The sequence below is a fragment of the Cydia fagiglandana genome, chromosome 3 (assembly GCF_963556715.1).
Source record: "Cydia fagiglandana chromosome 3, ilCydFagi1.1, whole genome shotgun sequence".
Classification (NCBI taxonomy): Eukaryota; Metazoa; Arthropoda; class Insecta; order Lepidoptera; family Tortricidae; genus Cydia; species Cydia fagiglandana.
Window position 1 is genome coordinate 1,333,054 of NC_085934.1, and position 14,145 is coordinate 1,347,198.

A 14,145-nucleotide genomic window follows, 5' to 3' on the forward strand; every position below is an offset into this window, starting at 1 on the left:
CCGTTGGATATTCGTCCCATTCGATATTCGTTCCATTCACTATTTGTCTCGTTTTTTGTTTTGATTCCATAAACAATAATCCTTATACTTAAAATATTAATTAAATGTATCCTAAACAATACACATGTAGAGGGGAATAGTCCAAAACGGGGACACGGGGCTTACTCCGTCGTGCCGTGCCTGGTCTTAAACCAGGGCACAGTAGTATGGCTACTTAGATAGTTTCAGACTGATTAAAGCGTTGGTAACTGCTATCAACCTTCTTCAGGGTGACTTCTTTGACACTCACGGGAGGGAAGGGATGATGAAATTGATAACCACACTGGGAAAAAGACAATCAACAAATATGGCCAAAGATGACAAAGACTACCAGCGAAAGTGACGAATGAAGAATATGACAGAATACAGAATAAGACAAATTAAGAACTTGTGAATAACCGAATGGGACCAACAACGAACGTGTCGATGAAAAAATAACGAATAATGAATGAGACTGAAGACGAGATAGACTAACATCGAACATGCCCAAACAAGATAATGACGAATACCGGAATGGGTCAGAATAAGAGAAAGGCAAACAACAAATATGACCAAAGATGATAAAGCCCACCGACGAACGTGACGAATGTAGAATGGGTGACGAAAGTAGAATAGGACTAATTTAAGAACGTGGCAAAAAACGAATGGGACGACCCTAGACGATACCAAGTAGTTTTAGGGGGAAAAATAAATTCTGTGTATGGCTTTGGCTTTGGCTCTCATCTGACAAATCACAGTTATATAATGGTATGATAATGTTGACTCTTTATCATTATATTTTTTTTGTCAGTCTTTGACACTAAATTAAACTAGGCCAAGTCCCCATCCCCTAGCCGGTCCAAAAGTCCCCATGAATCATGAAAGTCATGGTAATTATATTTTAATTTAGACAGTTAATTTAGATCAGTCTTGTAAGCTCAATGTAGAGAAGGATGGTATATAAAATTGCAGGGAAGACCGTCATAGAGCAAGAACTCTCGTATATGTATATGTACAGTCAGCTGTAGAGAGAAGTGACTCCCCCTCTGCATAGACTGATTGTATGCCAGGGGGCCACCTCTCTGCATCTGATTGTACACCGCTCAGATACCGTCAGAAAGGAAGAGCTTCACTCCTTCTGCTCTACCAACCTTCTTTATGTATTATGTAGAGTATACAATCTATATAAAGAAGGTTACATAGGAAGGGGAAGGACAAGTGCAAACGCAAGAGTTAAAAGCGACGAAAGAGCTTGTAGACGGTCTTACTTTATAGACGGTCTTCCTTACATTTACGTAACTTTGAGGCTTTCCCGTGGCCAAAGGTCAAAAAGTTTAGAGATCCTTCTTTAACACTTCAACCGCCATAGAATTTTTTTTAGCGTGCTCGTGTCACCGGCGGTTGAAGTTACACGAAGTTTTACCTTGTTTATCTGACCGAGGCGAAATTAGCCCAATTTTGTATCAGTCTAAAGTCTAAGGCCCACTTGAACCATCCCACTAACCCGGGGTTAAGCGGTTTAACCGTCAATCCAGTGTCAAATTGTACTGGTAACCATGGTAACTCCAGGTTTAACTAGTTAACACTGGATTAGTGGAACGGAAGCAAGTGGGCCTAAGGTGGTTAGAATTCCCCTGAACTATTACCGTTGTGTTCACCTTGTATATCCATTCTTCCACCTCCATAATTGTAGCCCCTCCCTAACATTGGTCACTCTAACTCCCAGGGCGCGCCTGAACGACCCTGGCCTGGACCTGGATGTGGAACTTCTGGACTCCAGCGCAGCGAAGCACAAGGCCTCAGTCAGGCCGAAGAAGAACCATCCGAAGGGCAAGAGTGGGAAGACTGAGGAAAGGTAAATTTTGATGGGCTTTGCTTTCGGATTTAACACTTTTAATGCCAAAAAGTCTTCTATCTAACACTTTGAAAGTCAAAAATAGAATTATGGGAAGTTATCGCGCCCGTAGCGTAGCAGTAAGAATACTTAGTCAGTCTAAGCAAAATCTGCACCGATTAGTCGTGACTTAGACAGACCGATGTATGGAAATGTCATTACAAATTTATGGAGTAAGACCAAGAAAAGTCTGTAACGATTTTAGCATACACAGTGCAAGTATTATTTTAAACATCAAACTTCTATGAAATTATGACGACAGTTGCACTGCGTGTGCTATCAAAATCGTTGCAGACTTGTCTTGGTCTAATTCTAGAATTTACACCTCATATGAGTTTTATCCATATACACATTTTTTGATAATTGTATACGTGTTTATTTTGAGTTTTAGTCGTGTGTCGATAGATGGCAGTAATTTTACGGTGACTACAAAATTTACTATGACAGGACCCCTCTATACTATCTACTCTCTTTACTTTTGCTCTATTCTTTGATTTGACGATGTACTTGTATTTACCAGACTTGAACTCTGCTTAATTTAAACTTAACAAAAAATTATCATCAATCCATTCTCTTACCTCATTCTACGATATTAACGTCTAGTGAAATTTAAATAAAAATAACTCATGGAACACTATTCAATTATTTAGTTCAATGTCTCTAAATTCCAGAGAAAATAACAGAAAAATAATAGACTCTGAATAAAATGATAGATACAAATGTTTGCTCCACTTACCGCAATGTATTTCTCGTGTTCTCAGTTCGCATGTAACTCCGATAATATTACAATTACATAATGTACATTTTCGATGACCCAATTGTTAAAATAATACCAAGGTCCCAAGATATAGGTTGAATGTGTTCTAGTCTACAATTAAATTGAAATTGATCGGGAATTATGTTCTGCTGGTTTGGAAATTGGGACGTCGTGATTAGATTATTCACTTTCATGTTTAATAATCGTTATGTTTTTATTTTTAACGTAGTTCTTTTTACGATATTAATCGAACTTCACTTTGAACTGTTCTATTAAGTGTTTAGTGCAAAAGTTTGATATATATTACACTTTATAAGTATAAATATCTTTGTGTCCGTCTCACAGATTTTGCCTTATATAGAAAGCTGAAAATCAAATTGATTGGTTATTTCTTTCTTTGTTTTTATCAATAAAGTATATCTAAGTCAATTGATATATGTAAATAACGAAGGAAATAGAAAGTCTTAGCTTCAGCTGCTGAGGAAGCGAGGTTGACGTTAATGACGTTGATTAAACGGCAATAATATAGGTAACTATTTTGTGAAGTATTTACTCGATATATTGTGTCAAATATTCATAGCTAGACAAATCACAACAAAATGGGGCTTCACAGCATATTTAGATACCCGAGAAATTTATAATCCTCTCGATAAAATCATTTGTTTAAAGCGTGCAAATAAAAATAATCGTACGTATCATCCCGGTCATCGTCCCGTTTTCGCAAAAACAGTATATACACGATCATTCATCCTACGACACCATTGTACAATGAGCCGTCATATATGACACTAACGCCAAGAATTTTAGCTATCCACTAGTGGACCTTAAGTCCTTTCAATAAAGTTTAAGAATAATCAGTCATTAGTGTTCCCGACGAGACATTTTGTTTGAAGACTTCGGCGATATGGAGGTGAGAGGGGTCAGAGTGAAATGGTGGGTGGTTCTCCGAAATTCTGAAGTGGATTAGCTTTCTGGACACGCCGTGACGCCCACTTCAGCTAATGTCGGATGTGCAATTACCCTGATCTGTCCCAAATTGTCTAGACGGGTATATTGGTGGTATTTTTAAAATTGAGGTTTTTTACCCGTCGTTGTGACGATTTTATAATTGAAGAAAAGCTAATATCAAGACTCTTATATGCCTTAGTACGGGTATAATAGTAGATATTTATGATTATCAGTGCCTACTATGATATATTCAGTGTCTTCGCGGTTTTTATAATTTACATCATAGTTATAAGATTCAAAAGCAGCCAAGAAATACATTGTATCTTTAGATAACCTAAAACAAACATACTCTTACTTAGATTCAAAATATTCTTTTTTATTCAATTAGCCCTAGCAACAAGCAATTTTGGATGATTTAGCAAGACGTATTTCTTTACTTTCTGAAATTGAACATCGTCTTTTAGGTAATTAGGTATTTAACTATCCTTCGCATGCGTCTTCAACTGCGTAAAAATCGTAAAAAATCGTATTTTCACTATACACCGGTCAAATCTTACAATAAAAAAACAATGCGTGATGTAGTTCTGTATTTTTTGTATATTGTTTATAGTCCTTAGAGGAATGTGAGACTATGTTTTGCAAGCAAAAAAAAGTTGTGCTCTCTGCGTAATTTGCGAAAAACTGCAAAAATTTCGGACTTTTTTCAGATTTTACAGTTTCATCATAAAACTATGGGTTTTTGGTCAAAACTTGCTATTTAATGTTGAAAGAATATTAAATTTAGAACAATGTAAGCCCACAAACAGCGCCGTATGTCAAATAGTTCCTGAGATATGGGGCTTTAAAAAAAGGGTATTTTTTTCCTTGGAATGAAATTACAAGTTTTTCCTATATTTTAAGACAAATATCGGCACAACCGCTCATGCTATGATATATTTGGCAATGAAAGTTATAGCAAATTTAATTACCTATCATTTAAGTGCTAGAAAAAGTCAGTAAGTCTTACAGTACTGAAGTTATCGTAAAAAAATGAAATTGCTATAATGGGGAAGGCAACTAATGTATTGTTTTAGGCATTATCAAAATCCCTTCAAAAGGCAGTACCATTGTCGAGAACGCAATCTACGATTATCTTTTACCGGTTTTCCCCGATAGCAGTAGAGCGACGTCGGAGATCAACCATTTTTAAAATGCACTCACGCCACTCACCTCTTAAGCACTTCATTCATTCAGTAATGAAATCAAGACACAATCTGTAGTTTGGCTTGTTTCTCGGCCCCACTTTTTGGTTGTAGCCGTAGATTTCATGATGCCAATTCTGATTTTACAATTTGTTATGGTTTTGAACTTGTTTTAATACGACCGACCTTGACAATAGTTCACGGTAATCGGCGTGGTGTTGGTGAAACACACTGAAATTACTGGAAGTCATGTCATTAGTATCTAGCTTGCGCTCGCTTATTGGTGCTCTTGAGTGTACTCTGAGTCGTGGTAATGGTAATACAAGATCACGATAAAATCCTAACCATAACAAATTGATACATCAGAATCAGTTACCATTACCCACTCTAGGTATACGTTTGTGTTATAATCCACGGGTCTTAACTGGCAATATCCTGTTACTACTAGTATTTACTAGATAGGTGTATAAACTGACAAACCAAATCATTTATAGAAAAAGAACGGAACGAAACACGTAGGAAAGTATAGATAAGTGTGTGTTAACATGATGTGCCAAACCGGGCGGATCGCATACATTTGTTTCATATCGGTAAGCTTACATACCGGTTTCTTTAGCCCTTGACTCGTATAAGCGATATTAGTAATGAACTACAGCATCATGTTGAGTAACTGGCGTAATTGGCGTTGGGCGAGCTTTTATAAGATAATTAAAGATAATATTAATTAAGTTAAGATTAAAAAACCCGTTTTGAACACCCTAAATCCGATAAATTTCCGAATATTTTTAGTTAAATGCCTATATCTACAATCCGAAAAAAGTTTCACTTGTATCGTGGTTTCATAAAACCACACAATTACTTGTTTTCTATTGATAAATTGACCCATTTACTTTCCAATTATTTTTATTTTTTACTATAAATACATTTATTTTATACAGTAAATACTACTAGTGAAAGAGGTATTGCTAGTTACAACCCGTGGATTGACAACTCTCTGAGTACAACCCGTGGATTGACAACTCTCTGAGCAGTAGCACCACATTCATTTCAGCCTTAACAACCATTGGAAATGAATTTGTAATTTATTGTGTAAATTCGGTAAACCATTGAAGAAGTTTTGATATACTGGTTACATGACAAGACTGAGTCACATACATGCCCTATAACTAAACGTTTACCTAGAGTGGGTAATGGTAGCTGATTCTGCTGAATCATTATGTTACGGTTAGGATATTATCGTGATCTTGTATTACCACGACTCAGAGTTCACTCAAGAGCACCAATAAGCGAGCGCGAGCTAGATACTAGTGACATGACTTTCAGTGTGTTTATCCAACACCACGCCAATTGCCGTGAACTATAATTATTACCGTCAAGGTCGGTCGTATGAAAACAAGTTCAAAATCATAACAAATTGTTAAATCGGAATCGGCATCGTGGGATCTATGGCTACAAGCAAAAAATGGAGCCGAGAAACAAGCCAAATTACAGATTGTGTCTTGATTTCATTACTGAATTGAAGTGCTTAAGAGAGGGGTGCATTTTAAAAATGGTTGATCTCCGACGTCGCTCTACTGCTATCGGGGAAAACCGGTAAAAGATAATCGTATATTGCGTTCTCGACGATGGTACTGCCTTTTGAAAGGAATTTGACAATGCCTTAAACAATACATCAGTTGCCTTCCCCATAATAGCAATTTCATTTTTTTACGATAACTTCAGTACTGTAAGACTAACTGACTTTTTCTGGCACTTAAATGAAAGGTAATTAAATTTGCTATAACTTTATTCATTGCAATATATATCATAGCATGAGCGGTTGTGCCGATATTTGTCTTAAAATATAGGAAAAACTTGTAATTTCATTCCAAGGAAAAAAATACCCTTTTTTTAAAGACCCATATTTCAAGAACTATTTAACATACGGCGCTGTTTATGGGCTTAAATTGTTCCAAATTTAATATACTTTCAACATTACATAGCAAGTTTTGACCAAAATTCCATAGTTTTACAATAAATCTGTAAATTCTGAAAAAAGTCTGAAATTTTTGCAGTTTTTCGCAAATTACACAGAGAGCACAACTTTTTTTTGCTTGCAAAACATAGTCTCACATTCCTCCAAGGACTCCAAACAATATACAAAAAATACAGAACTACATCACGCATTGTTTTTTTAGGAGATTTTTTTGTAAGATTTGACTGGTTTACTAGGGGTTGTATTTAAAAAAATCTTTTATTATATTATGTTCTACATATTTTACTTTTTCAATATTACGAATTCCAAGTAACTTCGATGGTTTATCTATGCTTTGTCTGTCTATTACATAATATATAACGCGACTGACACGATTATTCACATTTTATATTATTTTCTCTCGCTGTGTCCATAACCTACACTTCTAAATCATATCATTTATCGCTTATATCTAGTTCAAACTGTTTATCGGCTTTTTTGAAATATTTTGCGAACATATTAATATTTGCGACCCATTTTATTTCAAATATTAGTAAGTATATTTGTTTATATGACAGCTATGTTACGGTTTTTAAAGCAGTTATTCATCCCTATTTACATCAATTTCATTGTGGTTTTGTAAATTTAATACATTTAAAACGAGCATCCTTGTTTATTTATATATATATTTCGGGGATTTCGGAAACGGCTCTAACGATTTCGATGAAATTTGCTATATGGGGGTTTTCGGGGGCGATACCTAAATCGATCTAGCTAAGTCTTATTTCTGGGAAAACTCGTATTTTTGAGTTGTATATGTTTTCCGAGTAAAGTTCGGTCTCCCAGAATGCTTATTACAATGAAAATCTATAATTCAATCATTTCATTATGAAAATGTAAAAAAAATTACTCACGGTAATTGGTGCATGAGAAATAAAGTGCAATTGGTGCGTGATTCGTGAGATGTGCGCAAATCACCAAGACAATCGCCAAAATCGTATCTAAACCAGTTCAAATCCATAACAAATTGTTAAATTAGAATCAATCCCCTAATCTATATACACCGTAACATAGCCACAACACGATTAAAAACCACTCTTCAGTAACGACAAGCCTCGACTGTTTTACGAGCATTTAAAAACAATAAACCGACCAGTTTACGCCGTTCACTTTACACTGACGATGATACCCCATTAATTCAATTTTGTAGCAGCTTTCAGGGCTCCGTTACAAAAGTAGTACCTATCGTAAATTGTGCCGAGTTCATAAATTAGGAGAGCTGAGTTCTTCGCCAAGAGGTCTTTTGTCCAACACCGGTCTGGTGTAATCCTATAAGTGCTTAGTAAACAAAGTTTTGTACGAAGCATGACCAAAATTAATGATACAACACTTTAAACTCTCGCGTTTTGCACACATATTTAATTACACAACGGGTAACTGTAATTTCTTTCTCTACCCCGAATATTCTTATAAACTAATTTCGGATAGTTTAGTGTTGTTTTATTTATATCTCCGTTGACAATTGCTGGAACGTTAGTCTTTCCGTGACCACAGCTGGTGCAACTCAGTTGAAACGTCGGAATTTAAGGTAAAAACAATGCAATTATATCGCGGTAGACCCGTTTGCGTAATTAAATATGAGCAATGATACAATTGTAGATTTACACCGTTTCTTATAGCATTGTCACAGTGTATGTCAGATATTTCTTCGGCTGATTGTTGTTGTTTATAGCTACGAAGGTCACAAAGTGTAAGTACCTATAGAGAAACTCGTCATTCGTCAGTATGTTGAATTGCTGATCAATTAAGTAATCATTTTGAGATCTCTATTTCACTTGACAACATTATCTTCATATATTATTCTTCTGGACTGCTTCAGGGGACATTACAAACTAAGCGGAGAAATATAATAAAAGCCTTGTGAAATTGCTAACGCCGTTCAAATACCACCATAAGACGATTCGTGAGGTTGTTGCGTAATTGTAGGATTAAAACATAGTTAAATTATTTACTTCATTTTGAGTTACAAATAAGTATCACCCAGCCATTCCTTTAAGCCAGAGAGTGGTCGTCAACATTGTAACATCTCACCAATCGTCCAAGATAAGTGGTGACCTAATAAATTACATTTACATTTAGCATTACTTTCAGCTCTTCCGAAATAACTAACCTAAATTAAAATCAACGTCAAAGCAAATGACAACATTCAATAAACTAACCCGATCCCGCAGATCGATGCTGATATTAAATGTTTTCAGTAATAAAATCATAATTCCAATATGGCTGACTTAACCTAAAAAATGTGTTTTAAATTGGCGCCAAACGACTGACGGTCCGAATCGGGCGTGCGAAATTTATGCGTTCCTTTTGATGCCTTGATCAGTGAAGGCTGGTCAAGGAATTAACAAGTATTGCATATGACTGGAAAGCGCAGTCTTGAAAGACGATACTTAAGAACATATTATATGTATCGCTTGCTATAGCAAAGTCCAGTCTAGTGATTTATGTATATGTAAGTGTAAGTTAACTAGTGCTTCACACAAGTCAATCCTAAAGCGACTTACTCACACAATGACGCGTGTACAGACGTGCCGTTCACACATATAGGTACCTACGAAAACGATTTTTGAAGTATGGCGTGTCCGGCCTGTGCTATTACTAAGACTCCACTGTCCGTCTGTCCGTCTGTCCGTCTGTCCGTTTGTCCGTCTATCGCTCATGCTGTATCTGATGAACCGTAATATAACAACAAATACGAAAAAGTACGGAACCCTCGGAGTCCGACCCGCACTTGTCCGGTTTTTTTGCTAGTATATTTTCTATGGTTTAGAAAGAACACATTCCAGCAGTGGAACTTGCTAATTCCATGTATTCAGTCTTTAGTCCTGGACAGGCAGATCTAGAGCATTGCTTAATGGGTAGTAAATGAGAGAAAAGATTTACGGCCGGTACAAAGGATCGCAAATGAGATCGGGAGCCATTAATCTGGATTACTGTCTTCGCTCAAGTCGAAATAAAACTATGTAAACGGATTATATATATCGAATTAATTTAAAATACATCCCTACGTTTCGGACCCTTTTCAACGATCGTGCTTCGTGGTCTACGGGAGATTCCCCGTACTTCATTCTACATTTGAAAATTGCAGTTTTGAATGATACACGGGTAGTTTCACTAGACTTACCCGTGAACAAGATGCATGTAACTGGTCGAAATATCGGGTGCTCGAAAACAATACAAAAGGTTATCACGGTTCATGTCCCGGTCGATATAAATATTTGAAAATTGGCCAAGATGGACCATATGGGTGCTGTCACGGGACATTTAAATCCGCAATTAGCGATGTAGTAGTTACACACATTAATATGATCTACGCCCATTAGCTCGTCATTTAGCCAAAAAAAACTACAAAATTTTATAAATAGTAGAGTTATGTCCAAGAAAAGTCTGCAACGATTTTGATAGTCCATGCAATGCAAGTGTTATGTATAAGTACGTCACAATTTCATAGATGGTTGACGCTTAAAATAACACTCACACTGCGTGGGCTATCAAAATCGCTGCAGACTTCTTGGTCTAACTCTACTAATTTAGCACAAAAATCTGTCGTTACTAATTCTTAAATATCACTTTCAGAATATTGGCCAAGATAGTCCATATGGGTGCTGTCACTCTCCCAAATCAGTTCTAATCCGCGATTAGCGATGTAGTACACGAATTAGTATGGTTTACACCCATTAGCTCGTGTCGGCCTGAATTGTGTCTTCCGGATTGCGAATTAGCGAGATCGTGGACCCATTTGGCATGGAGAGTGCTTTCGTGTTTTTTATATTTGCCTATTAAGCCGCTAGTGGATTCACGCTGAACCAGGAAAGGTAAATTGATTTATTCTATCGGTTTTTAACGAATATATCCGTCGCTACGTATTCTAACATTTATCTATGGTGCAATCTGACGCCCAAAACGGGGATTTGGCGGACCACGTCGGCGATGGCGACACGAGCTAGACTACTTTTTAAAAGAATGGCCAAATACTGCTCAAGACCGGGAAGAATGGAAAAAACGGAGGTGACCTTTGCCCAGCAGTGGGACACAACAGGCCCTCGATATAATAATAATAATCTATGGTGGACAGTTGGACACGCAGCTTAAAACTGCCCAATTTTTCAGCCCCGCCGCGACTGTATTTTCAATAGGGTCCGACCAATGTTTCGGCAGATTTCGACAAAAAACTTTCAACATACTTCAGCCGAAGATTCGGTTTCAGTTGAAACTAAAGCACATTCTGTTTTATACATACCTAAAGGGGCCCACAGATGACCAGTTTGCCGGACGATATCAGTCTGTCAGTTAAACATAAAATTTTACAGCTTCAAACAACTGACAGGCTGATATCGTCCGGCGAACTGGTAATCTGTGGGCCCCATAAGCACTGGAGTTAGTCATTAAGTTTTAAAATTAACCACGCAGTTCTCTAATTAAGTAGTACGTTCCATTTACCCGACTCAAAATAAATCCCCCGCGTGTAAACAAAGCTTGTAATTAGTTCAAACAGCTGGAAATCTTACTTTGTTGGCTCCGCTCTGTTGTTTTATATATTTTGTCAAAACACGATAACATATTTATGCACACATCTTAACCTCGTAAGGCGTGACCTGTTTTTAGTCCAACCGAGTGTATTAAAAGAGGGCCGTTATTTTATTTTAAATTTGTGACCCCGAAATATGGTACTAAAACTTATTTCTTTTCTTAAGTTAATGTCTCAACATTGGGTTTTCAATTCTCTACTCTTGTATGTAAATTATTTAAGTAGATTTTAAGATTGACTTTGATTTGTATTTGATGAATAAATATGACTTATTAATGTATTCTCTACATGTTATTAAATTAATTAAGTTATACTTTTAGAATTTGTTGCATTTATGCATCTAGGTTAATATTTGCTACACTATCGCATTGGGCAACCTTTATCATAGTTATAGGTATTTACCGTTATTATAAATAAATATATTTTTTGTCCTGAACAATATCTGATTTCTTAATGATGTTATGTTATCTTTATTCATTCATAGTATTATCACTTTAGATATCACGGGCCCATAATCCCGGTTTTTTGATAGGCTTGCGTGGGGACACAGATCCAACACGTAGAGGCCCCTTAGAGAGCTTTTATGTCATGTAGAACGCCTGCTGGAACCCGTTCACAGGTGCAACAATAAACACCCATGAACCGGTCTCATCAGCAGGCATTGGGACTATTGTAGAAAAAGAGAACAGTATACCGGTCTATGGATTGAAGTTTGGGTGGACTATGAGACTGGGTTATTACAAAGACTGGATTAGTACGGACACCTGCCATAACAATGTTTTCACAAGTTATCGCGGCAGGCGGTGACTTGCCGCTGACTAGATGGGCCCCTGAAACTGCCGTCACGAAGACGACCAGGGGCAACATCGGTTATCACTTTATTATTACGAGCTTAATAGTCCTACAATTTTCACTCCTTTATCTCTTTGTCATACAAAGTCTGTGAATATTAACTAAATGAGAATAAAAATATTGGAAACATTTTTCTCATATCAGAATCGAAGAAGCTCGTGATTCTAAATAGTAATATGTAACATAAAAGTCGCAAAAATATACCAGAAAGTCACAAAAGTATAGCGTACAAATGAAAAGCATCGTCCATACATACATACATACATATAATCACGCCTATTTTCCGGAGAGGTAGGCAGAGACAGAGGATTTTCACTTGCTAGGTGTAGGTATAAAAAGTTTAAAAGCACGTTTTTCATGTGACCTCGTTGAAAAATCGTGTTTTTCACAACAACGCCTCCGGCTCACATAAAGCACTATCAAATCAATCCAGTTTCTTGTCCCACATTCGATATCAAAAGGAAGCCGGTGTAATATCAACATCCACTGCCTTATTCCAAACGCTCGACAATTATTATTATCTGCGCCAAAATCCTGCATTTTAGTTTTAATAATTATTTCAGCTGAGTTGCGCCAGCTGTGGTCACGCAACTGTGGTGTGTGGTGGTCTGGTGGTTTTAATTTAAAGTAATTGTTGGCTATAACCGCGGAAATCGAAGTTCGCAAATTGCGGGCATTTTTCGTTGTCAATCTTATTACGCCTTCAGTGGAGTAAAAGAGAAAGATCCCCGCAATTTTTGCGGCAGCCCCTCAGGTCACCTTACACTGGTCAGAGCTCTACTCGCTGCGTCTGCGCAACTGCCATCCCAAACGTTGCGTAAAGGGCGCGCTAGGCGCACGCACATCCGCTTTTTTATGGTTGATTAATAAGCGTTTAACCTTACTTCATAGGTATCTGTTTGGGCAAGATATCTTCATAAATTGTAAACCTATTTTTTATTTGAAGGTTTAACAAATAGGGCGACTCGACTGATATAACAAAAAGATATGTGATACTCGTAAGTTGGTTATAAGGCTCATGTTCACATGTTTCTATACGAAAGGCAAAGCAACAGACAATTAGATTGCCTATAGGGTTTTCGAATTTTCTACAAAAGTACCATTGTCGATGTCATTGTTTACTGGTTTTCCTTATTCGCATCCAAAAAGGCATGACTCTACCTTCTCCCACCGTCGGATAATATGTGCGAATATCGGATAGATTGTAATTATTTAATTATACTTCTTTTCTTCTTCGTCCTACATGTCACTTTAGGATTTAGCTAAACCTTTTAAAGGTTTTTTTCTGAAGATCTGGCCCCAATTTCACATCGGTGACAGGTGCGACGAATTGTAAAATCACTGTTGCTGACGTCACAGGCATCCATGGGCTACGATTACCACTTACCATCGGACGGGCCGTATTCCTGTTTGCCACCATCATTGTGTTATTTAAAAAAACTTTATTATATCGGAATAAAACAGATATTTCTCCTGCGAAGTTTCTGACAATTGTCAAAGATTTAGAAGAATTGTAGGTAATTCTTGACAGGTAATGAGTTATATGTCGGAATTTCGTGACAATTGTAGTGTTTCTTGTGACAATTGTCATAAACTTAGCAAGAGAAATATCTGTTTTTTTCCGATATCATAAAGTTTTTTTTAATAATACAATGATGGTGGCAAACAGGAATACGGCCCGCCCGGTGGTAAGTGGTAACCGTAGCCCATGGATGCCTGTGACGTCAGCAACAGTGATTTTACAATTCGCCGCACCTGTCACGTTGGTGAAACAGGGGCCTGAGAGTATGTCAACATGGGCAAAGTATTCATAAAATTTTAAAAATGTTCCTAATGATCAGCCACTTCAAATCAAGACCAACCCAGCTTCAAAATAATAAATTGCGTAACTCTGGTATGCGAATGTCATATTTCTACGCCCCAGTATATTTGATTTACTGTGATAGCTGAAAT

At 37.0% G+C, this 14,145-nt stretch overlaps 1 protein-coding gene across 1 annotated transcript in view; it reads left to right on the forward strand.

Moving 5' to 3' along the window:
* Nucleotides 1-521: 521 nt before the first annotated feature.
* Nucleotides 522-14,145, forward strand: part of LOC134680425 (obscurin) — a 127,733-nt gene continuing 114,109 nt past the window's right edge. The window contains exons 1-2 of the mRNA XM_063539554.1: nt 522-556; nt 1,745-1,873. Coding sequence (XP_063395624.1) covers nt 522-556; nt 1,745-1,873 — 164 coding nt within the window. The remainder of the gene's footprint in view (nt 557-1,744; nt 1,874-14,145) is intronic.